This window comes from Pan paniscus, chromosome 21, assembly GCF_029289425.2.
Source record: "Pan paniscus chromosome 21, NHGRI_mPanPan1-v2.0_pri, whole genome shotgun sequence".
NCBI lineage: Eukaryota > Metazoa > Chordata > Mammalia > Primates > Hominidae > Pan > Pan paniscus.
The window spans coordinates 3,719,802-3,737,680 of NC_073270.2; the positions used below are offsets into that span (position 1 = coordinate 3,719,802).

The window sequence follows — 17,879 nt, forward strand, 5'->3', positions numbered from 1 at the left end:
ATCAGTCAGTGCTCCAATCATAAAGCCCATCTCATTTCCCTCCTACCAGCCTTGCTGGTTTTTTGTTTGTTTGTTTGTTTTAGACAGAGTCTTGCTCCATCACCAGGCTGGAGTGCAGTGGCGCAATCTCGGCTCACTGCAGCCTCCACCTCCAGGGTTCAAGCAATTCTCCTGCCTCAGCCTCCCGAGTAGCTGGGATTACAGGTGTGCACCACCATGCTCAGCTAATTTGTGTATTTTTAGTAGAGACGGGGTTTCACCATGTTGGTCAGGCTGGTCTCAATCTCGTGACCTCGTGATCCGCCCGCCTCAGCCTCCCAAAGCGCTGGGATTACAGGCATGAGCCACTGTGCCCAGCCCAGCTTTGTTGTTTGATGACACTGTAAGTTAGCATAATGTACTGTGACAAAGAATCCTCAAATGTGGTGGCTTAAATATTTGTTTAGTTCTCTCAAAACAGTCCAGGGCATCAGTCCAGGGTGGCTCTTCTCCATAAAGTCATCCAGGACCAAGCAGTCTTTTCGTCAGCTCTCCCCTAAGGTGACACCCTCATCTGTATAGCCCAAACAGGCTCAGAGATACCAAAAGGGGATAGAAGAAACAGGGCATGCAGCTTACTTATAAAGACATAACCTAAAGGTCCCACCTTACCTCTGCTCATGCCATTAGCCACACCCTGCTGCAAGGGAGGCTGGGAAAGGTAGGGTCTAAATGGGCATCCCTAAACCTAGGTAAGACTCAGAGGGTTCTATCATGAAAAGAAAGGAAGGAAGCTAGATAACCGGGACAGCCAGCATTCTCTGCCGCGGACATCTTCTGTCTGGCCACTTCTACTGTCCTTCCTCCTATGAACAAACCAAGTTTTTCTCTGTCCATGGGTACCAGATGCCTCTCTCTCTTAAGCAAACCCCTGTAATCTATGGTATTCCTTTTAGAACAGGGAACTGGCACAGAATCCAGGCCTCCCTCTGCCTGTGACTTGATGGGCCTTGTGCTTCTGGGATGTGAACGTGAATTCTTAGGAATAGAGCTAAAACCAGGAGTACCTCACCTTTCACTTGCCACTTCACGTTGTGTGTGCAGAGCTTCAACACACAGAATGTGAGTTTCTTTATCAGTTGCATGCTAGGTTGGGCCCCAGTCAAACCTAATAGTTCTATGCATTCTTGCAAGTAGGGTATTGAAGTTGTCAGTTATTATTGTTTGTTCCTTCAATTCTGTTAGTTTTTGCTTCATGCATTTTGGAGCTGTTATTAGATACATATGCTTTTTTTTTTTTTTTCTTTTGAGACAGGGTCTCACTCCAGTTGACCAGGCTAGAGTGCAGTGATGCAGTCTCAACTCACTACAGCCTTAGGGCTCACTACAGCCTCAACCTCCCAAGCTCAGCTGATTCTGCCACCTCAGCCCCCTGAGTAGCTGGGACTACAGGTGCATGCCACCACACCCAGTTAATTTTCTGTATTTTTAGTTGAGACGGGGTTTCACCATGTTGCCTGGGCTGGTCTTGAGCTCCTGGATTCAAGCAATCTGCCTGCCTCAGTCTCCCAACATGCGGGGGTTATGGGCATGAGCCACCACACCCGGACTGTTATTAGATACACATGCTTATAATTGTTATTTCTTTCTGATGATAGACACTTTTATCATTATAACATGTCCTTCTTTGTCTCTCATAATTTTTATCTTAGTGTCTATTCATAAATTAGTATAGCCACTCCAGCTATCTTTCAGTTAGGGTTCACATGTTATCTCTTTTTCCATCCCTTTATTTTCAAAGCCTTTTGTACATTTGAATTTAAAGTATGTCTCACATAGACAGCATATAGTTGGATTGTGTTGTAGTTTTCTTTTTTAATCCATTCTGCCAATCTCTTCCTTTTAATGAAGCATTTCATCCATTTATATTTAATGTAATTGCTGATAAAACAGGATTTATGTCTGCCATTGTGCTTTGTGCTTTCTTTTTCTTTTATTTTTTCTTTTTCTTATTTTTTTTTTGAGACAGGGAATTATAAAGTTCCCATATATCCCCTATCCCCACAAATGTGCAGTTGTCTTTTAAATTAGATAGGAAAACAAAATTGTTACAAACAAAAATACATTTATGCTGTCTTTTATGTTTACCTATGTAGTGACTTTTACCAGTGCTCTTTATCTGTTCATGTTAATTCATATTACTGTCTTGTCTTGTTTCATTTCAGACTGAAGGACTCCCTTTAGTATTTCTTGTAGGACAAACCTGTTAGTGATGAATCCTCTCAGTTTTTGTTTATCTGAAAATGTCTCAATTTCTCCTTCATTTTTGAAGTTGATCATTTTAGAAGTTGATAGTTTTGCTGGACATGCAATTTTTTGGTTGATAGTTGTTTTCTTTTAACACAATATATCATCTCACTGCCTTCTGACCTTCATGGTTTCAGAAGTTATGCGGTGATCTTATTAAGGATTCCTTATATATGACGAGTTACTTCTCTCTCTCTCTCATTGTTTCTCAGATCCTTTCTTTTTCTTTGGCTTTCAAAAGTTTGAGTATGATGTGTCTTTGTATAGATCATACACTTTGTGTTCATACTACTTGGAGTTTACTGAGCTTCTTAAGATGTGCTCAATAATGTTTTTCATTACTGAGCACATTTAGGAAATTTAGGGGCATTTTCTTGAATATTTTTCTGTCCTGTTCCATCTCTACTCTCCTTCTCAGATTCCCATTATACATATACTGGTATGCTTGATGGCTCCCACAGGTCTCTTAAGCTCTGTTCATTTTTCTTCATTCTTTTTTCTTTCTGCTCCTGAGCTAGATAATCTCAATTGGCCTATATTCAAGTATACTGATTTTTTTTCGTCCCACCAAATGAAATATGTTGTTGAGTTCCTCTAGGTCAGGGGTGTCCAATCTTTTGGCTTCCGTGGGCCATATTGGAAGAAGACTTGTCTTGAGCCACACATAAAATACATTAATACTAGCGATAGCTGATGAGAAAAAAAAAAAGCAAAAACATCTCATAATAAGAAAGTTTACAAATTTGCGGCCTAATTCAAAGCCAACCTGGGCTGCATGTGCCCCGTGGGTCGCAGGTTAGAGAAGCTTGTTCCAGGTATTTTTAAATTTTACTTATTGTTCTTTTCTACTTCAGAATTTCATGGGTTTTTAAAAATATAATTTGAAATCCTTTATTGATTTTTTTGGTGTGACTTCATTCTCATACTTTTCTTGAATTTTTTAGACATAGTTTCCTTTAGTTCTATGAACATATTTATAATTGCTTATTTAAAGTCTTTATCTATGCCAGCTGCAGTGGCTCACTCCTATAATCCCAGCATTTTGGGAGTCAGAGATGGGCAGACCGCTTGAGCCTAGGAGTTTGAGACCAGCCTGGGCAACATGGCGAAACCCTGTCTCTACAAAAACCTACAAAAATTAGCTGGGCATGGTGGCTCATACCTGTAGTCCCAGCTACTTGGGAACTAAGGTGGGAGGATCACTTGAACCTGGGAGGTCAAGGCTTCAGTGAGCCATGATCACACCACTGCATTTCAGCCTGGGCAACAGAGCAAGACCCTGTTCCAAAAATAAATTAATTAATAAAGTATTTGTCTAAAAAGTCTAACCTCTGGGCTTCCTCAGGGATAGTTCCTATTGACTGCTTTATTACAATGTATGGGTCTTACTTTCCTGTACCTTGCATGTCGCATAATTGTTTGTTGAAAACTGGACATTTTAATCATATAATGTTGCACTCTGGCAATCAGATCCTCCCTCCCAATTTTGTTCTTATTGCTATTGCTGTTTGTTTGTTTAGTGATTTTCTTGGACTAATTACATAAAGTCTGTATTTCCTGTCATGTATAATCACTGAAATTTCTGCTCTTGGCTTAGTTATCAGGCCATGATTGGACAGGCATTTCTTTAAATGCCTTGAATGCCAATAAGTGTTCAACCCATTGCCAAAAGGTTCTCTATGTGTGTTAGGACATGCCTTCAGTGCTCCAGCGATTTACAACTCTGCCTTGACCTTCACTTCCTGCTTGCTCAGGGCCTTGGGATAAACCAGAGGTGAGAGACCAGGGGCTTTCCATGCCTTTTTTGGGCATGTGCCTCTCCCTGCACATATGCATAGCTTTCTAGATCTCCAGGAATATGTCAGAGCTTTTCAGAGCCCCTGTGAACATCTTATTCCCCACTTTTTCCTTTAAAATATTATGGCCAAACTTTTATTTGCCCCCAACTTGTATTGCTGCCTCATGTAGCTGCAATGTTAAGCAATTGCCGCTGGTTGTTTTCAACAAACACCCTGAAGATAGGGTCTTTCCCACTACGTAAGTTCTGAATCGGGTCAAATAACAAGTTCTGCAAATAAAGCTGTCAGGGAGTTGCTAGAAAGGTTAAAGAGTGAAAACTGACTGGGAATACAGCTTGTTGAGAGGCTCCAAACCCACTCTACCCCTTCCTATGGTTGCTAGCTTGCTAGTTTTCACAACTACAATAGTGGTTGCAAGGTAGCTGGTCTTCAACAGGGCTGGGGAGTAGGGGATGGGAATAGGGCAAATTAAAACACCACAAAGCTTTCTGTTCTCATTACAACTCAGCCATTTTTCTTGCCTCAATGTTCCTTGAGTTGTTGCACACATGTTGTTAATTTTCAGAGTTCTGAGAAAGTTGATTTTGACCATGTTTGCCAGTATTCTTGTTTCTTTATGGAAGAATGGATTTTCAGAGGTCTTTACTTAGCAATTCCCAAAGTCCTGTCCCTGTAATTGTTATTTCTTACCTGGGCACAAGTTAAAAGTGCCTTGGGGGCTTTAGTCCAGCATTCATCCAGTCACAGTAATTTTTGACTCTTGAATTCCATCATGAATCAATCAGCACCTGTTGTGGGGCTGGGACTATGATGGATGCTTGGGAGAAGAGAGCCTTAAACAATGATCCCTGCCCTCTGAGAGCTTACAGAGCAGTTGAGGAGACAAATATAATTATGTAAACAACATTTTATAATTTCAAAAAAAATTTGTGTACTTGAAGAAAGTTCAGTAGAGATTATCTATAATTACATAATGATAAGAAGAAATAGAAAACAATGTAAGGCTTGAAGACCACACTATCCAATAGTACTTTCTGCAATGATGAAAATTGTTCTGTACCAACCAATATGGTAGCCAATAGCCACACATATTTATTGGGCACTTGAACTGTAGCTACCGTGACTGAGGAATTGAATATTTAATTGTGTTCAATTTAAATCAAATTTAAGAAATAACACATGGTTACTGTATCTGACATCACAGCTCTAAGACTTTAAATATTTGCTTGATTGGCCAGGATGACCCTGTGGTAGGGGTAGGGAAACATCCGCTCCCATGGGAGGCTCATAGCTCTTCTCTGGCTCCTAGGGATAGATAGGAGCTGGGGGCTATGGATACTCCCTGGCATGTAATTGTGCCTGCTGCCTGGTGGGTGTTGTTCAGTGACACTGTTGGAATAGTTTAGGTCTGAGCCACCTGGCAAAGGTAAGCTCTCGTCTACTCTATTGGGGGCAAATTTAGACCCTAGATCAGGCACATTGTAAGTGCAATTAGAGGAAAGGGGCTGTGGGAACTGCAAAAGAATCAGCCCCTTCCTAATCCACTGGCCAATGCAACATTCCCTGTTTCCTCTACAGCCACAAAACTAGCCCAATGTCATCCATCTCCTTCCACCCTTTCCAGCAGGATCTCCCACACTCATGCTGCAAGCACAGACTTCTGTCCAGATCCATTCTGGCAATCCCCCTTGAGGTTCCAGAACCTCCCTGCTGGGTCAGTGCTGAGGTGAGACTAAGGTCTTCCCTCTTGCCACCTGAATGCACTGCACTTCCTTCCCCATTCCCCCCAACCCCCACCACTCTTTTCAGAGCTGAGAGCATTTGAGAGAGGGAGAAGCAGAGGGGGTTCAAGAGAGATTCACTCATGTGCTCCGAGGGTCATATAGGCTGAGATGCCAGTCATAAGGACAAGGGTCTCCAAAGGACCCCTAATGAAGAGGAAGGACTTATGAGGAGACCTCTGGGCAGCCGAAGCCAAGCTTAGGGCCAGACTGGCCCCCATGCTGAGACAGGAGCGGAGATTTGGACAGTGCCCCCATAGAAAATTGGGGGAAGAGGACCGGGCGCGGTGGCTCACACTTGTAATCCCAGCACTTTGGGAGGCCAAGGTGGGCAGATCACAAGGTCAGGAGATGGAGACCATCCTGGCTAACACGGTGAAACCCCGTCTCTATTAAAAATACAAAAAAATTAGCCGGGTGTGGTGGCGGGCACCTACAGTCCCAGCTACTCGGGAGACTGAGGCAGGAGAATGGCGTGAACCCGGGAGGCGGAGCTTGCAGTGAGCCGAGATCGCACCACTGCACTCCAGCTTGGGTAACAGGAGCGAAACTCCGTCTCAAAAAAAAAAAAAAAGAAAAGAAAAGAAGATTGGGGGAAGAGGGGGACCGCAGGCATGAGGCAGCCTAGGAACCATAATAGGTGGAGTGGAGGCGGCTAGTGAGTGAACCGCCTGCAACTTGAATAATAAGCTTTCTCCACAAAGTGGAGAGTTATTGAGGGTTGGGGACTCAAGCCAACCTGGGATGTCTGGCTATGTAACTGGGAGCAGGTTCTCACCTCCCACAGCTTCAGTTCCCTAATGTGTAAAATACAGCTGACCAATGAGCCTCCTGTGATTCTGGGAAGGAGAGGATGCTGTGGAGTTAGTAGGATGTATTCATGCAGTGCCCAGCACAGTGACTGCCTCAGAGTCATTTCTTACCCTCCTGCCACCCCACCCTTACCGATCATCTTAAAGTAAGTGCAGCTGAGCCTGGACGGCAGCAAGAAAGTTCAGGCCGGGCGCAGTGGCTCACGCCTGTAATCCCAGCACTTTGGGAGGCCGAGGTGGGCGGATCACTTAAGGTCAGGAGTTTGAGACCAGCCTGGCCAACATGGTGAAACCCCGTCTCTACTAAAAATGTGGAAAAAAAAAAATGGCACCTGTAGTCCCAGCTACTCAGGAGGCTGAGGCAGGAGAATCACTTGAACCCAGGAGGCAGAGGTTGCAGTGAGCCGAGATCGCGCCATTGCACTCCAGCCTGGGCAACAGAGCGAGACTCCATTTCAAAAAAAAAAAAAAAAAAGTTCAGTGGGAACCAAGGAGGAACGTCCTGCCTCCAGAGCCAGAGCCCACAGTCAGGGGTAGACATCCCAGGCTGGGGATAGGTCTTTCTCTGAATAGGAAGGGGGACATTCTCACTTAATCTTCTGTCTGTTCTCTCTGCCCTGGGTGCTTGGGGAATTGTAGAAGATGCCAGGCCTTGCTAATACCCGCTACCCACCTCTCACCTGATTCATAGATAAGAGGTGCCAAGGTCTCTGGTCTTAGAGCCTGGGGCTCATCTACACCACCACCTCTGCCCAAGGCCAGAGGAACCCACAACTTCTTTCCTTCAGACTCCCACCTTCTCCTTTAAATCTCTTTCTGACTTGCAAGCACCCCTTCCAGCTCTATGGCTTCTGCTGCCGTCCATGCCCCATCCCCCCTCCTCCCTCCTTTTTCTCTCTCTCTCCTTCTCTTCTGTTCCTCCTGTGGACTCTGATAGCCTGCATTCACAGAAGACTCCCCAGGCTTGAGAGGACTTGTGTGGGCGCATGTGTACATCTGTGTCCACACAGGCACACCATGGTGACCATGCACCAGCCCCTTCCTGCCGCTGCATGTGGCATGCCCAGAGGCCTCCCATCAGTGGCCACTCCACCCTTCCTCCTCTCCCCTCAGGCCTGGTTTGGGGAAAGTGGAGCCACTGCCACTCTTGGTGGGCAGCTGGGGGCCCCTTAGCCGTCTCTCCACACCCCCTCCCCTTCTCCTCAGGCCCCATGCCCAGCCCTGAGGTTTGGAGAGCCTAGTAAGTGCCCTATCAACATGTTAATCAAATTACTTAGGAGCTAAAATTGACGCTGTTCATTAATTATACAAGATTATGCTAATTGTGCATGCAAATGCATGCAGGGGAACAGAAGGTGTTCAGGCGCATGGTGGGCCATTAGCATAGAGGATGGGGTGCGGGTGCATTGGCATGCTAATGTATGCGCCCTGGCTATTTATAGTCCCCCAGCCCATCTGCACTGCAGCCACCTCTACCCGGGTGGGGATCATGGTGGGGAGGCCAGGTCCAGGCCTGGCAGGTGGCTATGGCCCTGGGGACAGTCTGTCTTGGCTTCTACCGCAGGCTAAGACCAGGAAGCAGCCTGGGCCAACCCCACATGGGCCTGAACTATTACAGTAAGCTCCTCATTTCCCTTCCCTTCTCTAGCGTAGGCCCTTTGGTGCCTGTTTCTGCCTGAAGGGAGACATCCCCTGCAGCCCCCCCATCACCCAGAGGATCCAAGTCCCGCATGATTTGGTCCCAACCCCAGGCCCCAAGCCACGCTGCCCTCCTCAGTCTTGTCAGGCACCACTGATCGAGTGAGCCGTCTGCCCCGTGGTGGAGCTGTTAGTCCCTTTGCATGGAGGGCCCTGCCTCCTACTTCTCGGTGAGATCCTCCAAGACCCAACACCCAAGACCAAATTGGAGCTCTAGGAAGCATTCCGCCTCCCCTAGGCAAAATGAGTGGCCACTGCAGATTACACTTGGCACATCCTCCTGCCGTGCCCACCACTCTGTCTTCCTGAGTTTCTCTTTCCTGTTGGGTTGTAATTTCCTTAAGATTTTATACAATGCCGCAGTGCCTAACACATAGAAGGTATTTAATAAATCTTTTTAAGTGGGTGTATGGAATGAATGAGGGGATGAATGGCCCAGCCCTCTGTGTCCTCCTCTGTCCCTGAGCTGAGGGTAGAGAGAAGCAGACAATGAACACGCTGGAGAGCCAGAAACTGCTTCAGTTTCTTCGGAGGCTCATGGGAGTCCAAGACAAATCTTTTAGGATAAAAATTAGCGGGGGATCCCTGTCCCCTTATTTCCCCATCTCAGGCTGCAGTGCCAGCTTTGGGCTTGGAAACACATATCCAATTTAATCTACCCTTCACTCTTAATCTGCTGTCTTTCCCAAGGCCTTCACAGGACACACTGTTGTTTGGAACATCCTGCCCCAGCTCGTATATCCATTCACTGCCTACCTTCTTTCTAGATCTGCACTGTCCAATATGGTAGTCTCGAGCCACATGTGACTATTTAGATTTATGTTCATTAAAATGGCTGGGCGCAGCGGCCCACGCCTGTAATTCCAGCACTTTGGGAGGCCAAGGCGGGTGGATCACCGGAGGTCAGGAGTTCATGACCAGCCTGACCAATATGGTGAAACCCTGTCTCTACTAAAAATACAAAAATTAGCTGGGCATGGTGGCAGTCGCCTTTAGTCCCAGCTACTCAGGAGGCTGAGGCGGGAGAATCGCTTGAACCCAGGAGGTGGAGGTTGCAGTGAGCCGAGATCATGCCACTGCACTCCAGCCTGGGCAACAGAGTGAGACTCCGTTTCAAAAAAAAAAAAAGATTTATGTTAATGAAAATGAAATAAAATTCAGTTCCTCAGTTGCACTAGCCACATTTACAGTGCTTAGTAGCCGTGTGTGGCTAATGCATATCATTCTAGAAAAAGTCCCCTTAGGGAGCACTGTAATCTAGACACGTTCTTCCTTGCCCCTGACAGTCCTGTAGTGGAAAATGCACTCGGGCTCTCCTTCCAGCTCTTTGAGTTACTGACAGCTTTCTCTTTGGAAGTGAGAACATAATTTCAGCCCTAAGTATCTCATGGGGATGCAGGGAAGAAAAAGCTGGTGAAAAGCCTTAGCTCTGTGACCTAAGTTTTCTTAGGGTGGGATTCCTGGAAGCAGAGCCTGAGATGGGGATTCTTGTGAAAGAGGTTTATCAAAGGAGAGCTCTCAGGAGAAAAGGAATGAGCATAGAGGGAGCTTAAACAAGGAGGTGGTCTCGGTCGGAGTCTAGCATCAGCCTGTCCCATGCAGAGGTCTGGAGTGTGAATGGCCAGAGAGTTGGTCCTCCTTGTAATGTCAATCTGTCATTGGCTGTGGGCTACTGGTGGGGAGTATATGCTCTTGGCTGAGGTAATTCTCAGATTACCTCAGGGCAGCTGTGAGCCATTTGACAGTCTACACTGCAGCTGGGGCATGAGGGAATCAGGCAGGCATCAACTCACTGTAAAGTTCCTGGACGTTGTCTTCCAAAAGAAGCTCCAGGCCAGGCATGGTGGCTCATGCCTGTAACCTCAGCATTTTGGGAGGCTGAATCAGAAGGATCGCCTGAGCCCAGGAGTTTGAGACCAGCCTGGGCAACGTACTGAGACCTCCGTCTCTACAAAAAATAAACAAAATTAGCTGAGCATGGTAGTGTGACCTGTAGTCCCAGCTGCTCAGGAGGCTGAGGTGAGAGGATCACTTAAGCCTGGGAGGTCAAGGCTGCAGTGAGCCAAGATCACACCACTGCACTCCAGTCTGGGCGACAGAGCGAGACCCTGACTGAAAAAAAAAAGGCAGCTCCATCCCACTCTGCCCTCTACCCGCTGAAAACCTAGAATTTAACAGTGGATTCACATCAATTGCCTTCACACTTGCCTTCTCTACTGAGTGTCTCTTTTGAGTAAAGCACTGTGCTTGGGGAGTTAATGCAATGGTGTCACCCCTGAGAAGTAGTGCATAAGTTAAATGTTTGCACTTTAGCCATACTCAACCCAGAGTTTGCTTCTTTGGTAGGAAATACTCCATGGACAAGACGTTTCTTTTCATTTCATCTTGAGCTGTTTTTATGGGGAGGAATAAAAAGCATTTATAGACATGATTACGAAGGCTAAACTAAGTTCAGGATGTGGTAAGGTGGGTGTGTGGGTGAACTACTCTGAGCTTTCCTTTAAGTCACAGGCATCAGAGTCGTGATGCACAACTACCATCCTTTAGATACTTCATTAGTTGGATGACCACTGTTCACAGCTCTTCTTCTGGTCTTTCATTAAAGTTTTTATTGAGAATGTGGAATACAGGCCGAATGGAATAATGAAGCCCATATAGCCCCAATGAGCTAGAACAATTTTTAACTATTGGTTCCATTGTTTTTTAATACTGAAGATCTTCTCGACTGATAGCAGCAGTCACAACAGCCAAAAGCCCAAAACTAGGAGCAAGAGGACCTGAGTTTGTCCTCTGCAACCCTGTTGAATTTGTAACCTCGAGGAAATCCCCACAACATACTATCCTGGTCCCCACACAGCCTGCCTCTCAGAGCTGCTTTTGAAGGCGGGCTTGCCGCTGCAGTACCAGCCTGGGTCGGACTCTGAGAGCCCCACTTAGAAGGACTTTTAGGACTCTTGTCGGCATCAGTGGTTCATAAAGACCCGTTTTCATATCCTGACTTTAGCATTGACTGTGACTTTGTCAAGTCACAGTCAATAGCTTAGCCTTGGTTTTCTCATCCGTAAAGTGGGAATGGTTGCAGACCGACACGACCTGGGGGATTGAGCAAGATAATGCCAAAGTGACAAACTCAGCAGCGTTCTGGGCAGTTGCTAAGCTGCTGAGTGCCTGATGGGTTAGACCTGGTTCCCTGTTTTTCTTTTTTTGTTGTTTGTTTGTTTGTTTTGTTTTTGCATAGTTACCTCCCTAATGCATTTTATTTGTAAGTCATGCTTGTATTTATGGTGTTTTCTTCCAGTAATCCTAATGGAAGCTTCTGGGACTTGGCCTTTCCCTTACTCCCTTTTCTGTGGGGTCTGGATTAGGAAGCCATGCCCTCCAAGAGCCTCATGGCCACAGTGGGATGGCACTGAGCACTGGTCCTGCAGTGGTCACCCTCCATGGGGATCCTCAGGTCAGAGAGGGCTGTGGACTTGGGCTCACTTTACTCCTCCCCACTCCCTGCCCCCTGCCCCCATCCTGGTCAGGAAAAAGGGGCTTTCCTAGACTCCTTTTCAGCCCCATAGGGCCAGGAGTGGGGAGGGGTGCTCAGAGAACACCCCCAGGCTCATTGAAGCTTTAGAGGTGGGGGGTGGTTCCATGCTGACAAGCAGGGCTTCAAGCCCCTCAACAAAGTGCACATCCCTTCCTGCCTCAAGTCCCTACAGGGTGTCCCAGGCCCAGAACCTTGTCCTCACTTACCCAGCCCCTTCCCAGGCTCTCTTCTTTCAAGGGGAACACCTGCCCGCAGTTCCCATGTCCACATGTGTTCCATGTGTGTGTCTCCCTCCAACTCCCCTGCCCACCGGGTCTCTCACTCTCCCCTAGTCCCCAGCCCCCGCATCTGGCCTCTGTGCAGACATGGCTTGGAGGACCTGCTGCCCCTCCTTCTTCTTCCCTGACTCCATTCTCATCCTTCCCTGACTGCTCAGGTGGAATAAAGTGTCACCCCCTGGGCGTCAGCCAAGGGAGAATTCTCCTGGGTTGTCCTCACGTTCGCCCTTCCAGCCTCTGCGGTGTGCCTGTCTCCCCCTGGTGGGCAAGGAGAGGACCAGGCAGCGGCACCCGGAGGGTCGGCAGTCACTCTAGGTCCAGGGGAGAGCCCAGGCACTGCTCCTGGTTCTAGACCCCAACGGAAGTCCTCTAATTCCAGGTCCAGCCTTGGAAGGCAGGAGCCTTTAGGGGTGGGTCACCTTTGCCAAAGCACAGTCTTCAAAATGTCAAAAGCATGATTCTCATACAAATTGCTACTGAGCATGTGTCAAAGTTTTCTATAACTTATTGATGAGGGAACCAATGGGATGACAAAGCTGATTCAAAGAAGACGAAGAGAAAGTGATACATGTGCGAGTGTGTGAGTGCATGCGTATATGGAAAGGGGTTGAGGGGAGGGAGGGAGAGGCAAGGGATTGTGTGGAAAATACTGGAATAAGATGGCCAAATTAGATATAAAGCTAGTTAATGTCCATAGGACAATTTTATCATCTTTAGGGCTAATTTCTCCACCAAACAGAAATTATTTACTTCTCCTGAAAAATATCATTTGTTTCCAAGTCATATGAATTTGGGGGCGGGAGGTATAAATTCACAGGGTACAAGTGAAAGTATACAATGTGTGGTGATCCAAACCAGATATTTAGGGTGTCCATCACACAGGTACAATACATTTTGGCTAAGTATAGTCACCCCACTCTGCTATCAAACATCAAGTTTATTCCTTCTATCTTGCTATTTGTACCCTATAACCCACTTCTCTTCACTCCCCGCCCCCCAACTCACCCTTCCCAGTCTCTATTATCTGTCTTTCCATGCTCTACCTCCAGGTCATCAAAGTTTTTATTTATTTTTTATTTATTTATTTTTTTTGAGATGAAGTCTCACTCTTGTCCCCCAGGCTGGAGTGCAATGGCGTGATCTCAGCTCACTGCAACCTCCGCCTCCCGGGTTCAAGTGATTCTCCTGCCTCAGCCTCCCAAGTAGCTGGGATTACAGGTGCCTGCCACCACGCCTGGCTAATTTTTGTATCAGGTCATCAAAATTTTTAGCTCCCACTGACAAATATCATTTGTATCTTATCAGTTTTCTACAAATTAGCACTTAACTTTATAGTCTGTGCTCCAATCAATCAATAGTAAATGTGAGTCACTTTCCCCTAGAGACATACACTCCAGTGAAGCATTGTCCGATATTAATATAATGCAAGCAAGCCACATATGTATGTAAATATGCTTTTTTCTTTTCTTTTTTCTTTTTTTTTTTTTTTTTTTTTTTTGAGGCAGGGTCTCACTCTGTCACCCAGGCTGGAGTGTAGTGGCTCAACCTTGGCTCACTGCAACCTCCACCTCCCCCGTTCAAGCAATTCTCGTGCCTCAGCCTCCTGAGTAGCTGGGACTACAGGCATGCACCACCTCGCCCAGCTAATTTCTATATTTTTAATAGAGATGGAGTTTCGCAGCGTTGGGCAGGCTAGTCTCAAACTCCTGGCCTCAAGCCATCCACCCACCTCAGCCTCCCAAAATGCTGGGATTACAGGCATCAGTCACTGAGCAAGGCCTCAAGTCACATATGTAATGTTAAATTTTCCAGTAGCCACAAGAAACTGATACAACTAATTATCATAATACATTTTATTTAACCCAATATATCTAAAAGATGAGCATTCCCACATGAAATCAACATAAAAGATTACTGATGAATTATTTTATATTCTTTTTTTCTAAGTCTTGGAAATCTGATGTGTGCTTTACACTTACAGCACATCTCAAGTTCGGACTAGCCACACTGCAAGGGTTCATGCCGCGTGGGGCTGGTGGCTATAGTAATGGGTAGCGCAGCTCCAGTGCAGTAGTTCTCAAACTTCAGGGTGCACCAGCATCACCTGGAGGGCGTATGAATGCAGAGATGTGATTCTGACTCAGCAGGTCTGAGGGGAGGCCTGAGATTCTACACTTGTAGCAAGGTCTCAGGTGACGCTGACGCTGCTGGTCTTAGGGGGTGGTGCAGGCTCTCTGACTGGGAGAAGCCTTGTGGACTACCAGCTGGAAGGGAGTGAGGTTTCAGCCACACCATGGATGGCTTCGACTATGTGCTAGCTCTGAGGACAGGCCCAAAGGGAAGGGAGAAGGGGACTGACCCTCAGCCCCCACTGCAGGCCATGGTCTTGTGCAGCTGCTTTTACTCACCCACACTCTGCAGGTAATGCTAGCCAGGCTCAAACACTGAGGTGTCCCCATAGACAGAGGTGCTGGCAGGGCCCTAGGGCTCTCAGGGAGGGGCGGTCCTTGAAACCTAGAGTGGCCAGAAAACGGTGGCTGTACAGGGCATGAGAATTGGTGTGGACCCAAAGGACAAATGAAACCTGTACTGTAAAGGGACAGTGGTAAGACCTGCTGAGCAAAGGCTTGGGGAAGGGCCAGTGAGGGAGCAGGAAACCACAGCCTTGGGGAGGGCAGAAGTAAAGGATGTCCCAGAGGCAGGACTAGAAGGTGTCACGGCAGCCGTCAATAGCTACTCTCCCTTCATGGGTGTGGAAGGATTTACCTACCCTGGGTCACGCAGAGAGTCCAGGCCTGGCCAGAGCCCCTATCTTGGCCCCTTCCCAAGGACGCTTCCTCTTGATTCTGTAGGTTTGAGTGGAGTGGGGTGCAGTGGGCACATGTGTCATCTTTTGGTGCAGTCCTATGCTTGTCGCATCTTCAGTGGTATCCAAAGGTGAGCCTTCAATCCCTTTAGGACAGAGACCATGCCCCATCCTGGTGTTTTTCCCTCCATCTAGCACCTGCCAAAGGACCGAGCACACGAGTACTTAATTTAAATGAGCTGGTCTGCCTGTGTGTGTGAGTAGGGAGTCTATACTCTGTCACATGTGAATGTGGGGCATGGATGAGGAACATGTCGCACATGTGGGTGTAGTGTGTTTACACCATGGGGTGTCATAAGGGGTGTAGGGAGTGATTACTATAGTAACTAATAAGAGCGAAATGGAGTGCGTCCACTGTGCAGGTGTACCTCTCAGGAGCACTGAAGGTGTCTGCACCTTGGGGTGACCCATAGGGATATATATGGCATCTACACATTGGTGACTACTGTTTGGGGGCATAACAGCTGTCTGCACTGCAGGGTATCCTTTAGGGGTAAATGGATTGTCTACACTGTAGGGGTGCACCATTTGGGAAATATAGGGAGTGCCCACTGTGGGGGAACATGACAAGTGCTGAGAATGTAGACAGAGGCAGGACCCCAGGGAGAGGTATCTCTAGGAAGGTGACTGCCACCAGCTCCCAAGGAGGGGCTGCCTGCTGGGGACACCTCAGTTCCAGGGCTGGTGCTTACTCCTCCCAGCACTTGGTGACCTCCTTTTTGGGGACTGGGCTTTCAGGACCTGTAACAAATTTTCCTCTGAACAGAAATTTAATGTTTGCAGACTTTGGAGGCAACTCTAGTGAATTAAATGAACATTCAAATTTGGGGTATATAAGTAGTACCTGAGTAACTATACAGTGGTTAAAGTTCCACCCCAGGTTTGGGACTCTTGTATTTGCTTTAGTAAATAGTATGGTAAAAATATCTCCCAATTGGGTGGAGGTAAAATGAGGAAGCTGACTGACTGGAGAAACTCATACAGTGGCCCAGGAGGCTGTTCCACATATCAGGACCTACTGCAGACGTTAGCCCCGCACTCTACAGTTTGTAAAGGGTATCTTCCCAGATGCTCACAGAGTGCTATAAGGCATAAGGCAGACACTGATCATATTCCGAGTTTACTAAGAGTTAAACAGGGCTGGGTGCAGTGGCTCATGCCTGTAATCCCAACACTTTGGGAGGCCGAGGTGGGTGAATCACCTGAGGTCAGGAATCGAGACCAGCCTGGCCAACATGGCAAAACACCGTCTCTACTAAAACTACAAAAAGTAGCCAGGCGTGGTGGCAGGCCCCTGTAATCCCCTTGTAATCCCCTGTAACTCGGGAAGCCGAGGGCTGAGGCAGGGACAATTGCTTGAACCCAGGAGGTGGAGGTTGCAGTGAGACATGGCGAGCCTGGGCAACAGAGCAAGACTCTGTCTCAAAACAAAAAACAAAACAAAACAAACAGGAAAAAAAAGAGTACAACAGCCAGAATGTTGTCCACGGCTACCTTACTGGTAGGTGACAGGACCAAGGACCCACCCTCCCAGCCAACTGCCAGGAAGGAGAGAAGGGCAAAGTGCTCATGTGTGTTTGTCTAAAAAGCAACCTCATCAGCGCATGTGTGTTTTTTTCCCAATAACTCTGTGTAAAAAAGAAGACATTCACGGTGTCTCTGTACCACATGTCTGACAGATACGCCATGTGTATATGGTGGGGATGTGCTCTGTATGATTAAGCTTTTCCTACGTGTATAATGGGTATAAAATGTGTGGGAGGAGGATATGCCATGTGGGAGGTGAATTTGCTGGGGGCATCTGCTATACGGGATGGCTTTACAGTATTTGCAATCACTATATTTTGGGTAATCATTTACAACATAAAATGTGTATTAATGTATTTGTTCTGTGTATTTCCTATTTCTCTGTGCATATACTGTGTAGGGCGGGCATACACCGTGCATGATGGGTACAGGCTCTGTGTCTGCTTAGTATGCCATATGTGTGGGATGAGTGCAGGCTATATGTGGAGTCCATGTTGTTTATGCTTGTGTGAAGGTTCTACCCCGAGTGTGTGTGATGGCTGTATTTTGTGAGTAATAGTATACAAGGCATAAACAGTGTCTACAAAGAATGTGCTGTGTCTGAGGAGTGTACATGGTGTGGGTGATGGGTATACTCTGGGGAGGGATGTGTTGTATAGCAGATGTGCTATATGGGTGATGAGCATATACGGTGACGTATACACAGTGTGTGATAACATTACATGGGGTATGTGTGCGTACACGCCACATATGGAGCATATATTGTATGTGTGATGGGTATACAGTGTGTTGGGTACAATGAGTAATAGGTATAGGTAGTGTATATAGTGGACTGACTCTTCATGGTGAATATATACTGTGTGGGAGTGCTAAACATACACTTTGTGGCATAAATAAGCACTGTGTGATCAGCACACGGTGTGTATGGTTGTGTAGCGAAGTTGTCATTGTGATGGGTCTGTCTGGTGTGTATCAGGCACCCTGGTATATGGAGGCCATGATGGGAATATGGGATGTGTGCCTGAGTGGGAGCAGGCAGAGGGCACTCATCCTGCGGGAAGGGGGCATGGCAGGGAGCAGTTGGATCTTCATCTGTTTCCAGAACCCCCTGACCCTTGAGCCCACCGACCACACTGTTTCAGGTTCTTCCTCAAGTTCTTCCTCAAATGCAACCAGAACTGCCTGAAGAATGCGGGGAATCCCAGAGACATGCGCCGCTTCCAGGTGGGTCTGGAGAGAGGGTTTCCCCTTGCAACCCCACCCATTCCTGATGGAGGGGAGGGGAGGGGGAAGGGAA

At 47.1% G+C, this 17,879-nt stretch overlaps 1 protein-coding gene across 4 annotated transcripts in view; it reads left to right on the forward strand.

Moving 5' to 3' along the window:
* Positions 1-17,879, forward strand: part of EBF4 (EBF family member 4) — a 67,434-nt gene that overhangs the window by 38,142 nt on the left and 11,413 nt on the right. For all 4 annotated transcript variants that reach the window (XM_034946986.3, XM_063601117.1, XM_034946988.3 and 1 more), the window contains one exon: positions 17,725-17,806. In XM_034946986.3, coding sequence (XP_034802877.2) covers positions 17,725-17,806 — 82 coding nt within the window. The remainder of the gene's footprint in view (positions 1-17,724; positions 17,807-17,879) is intronic.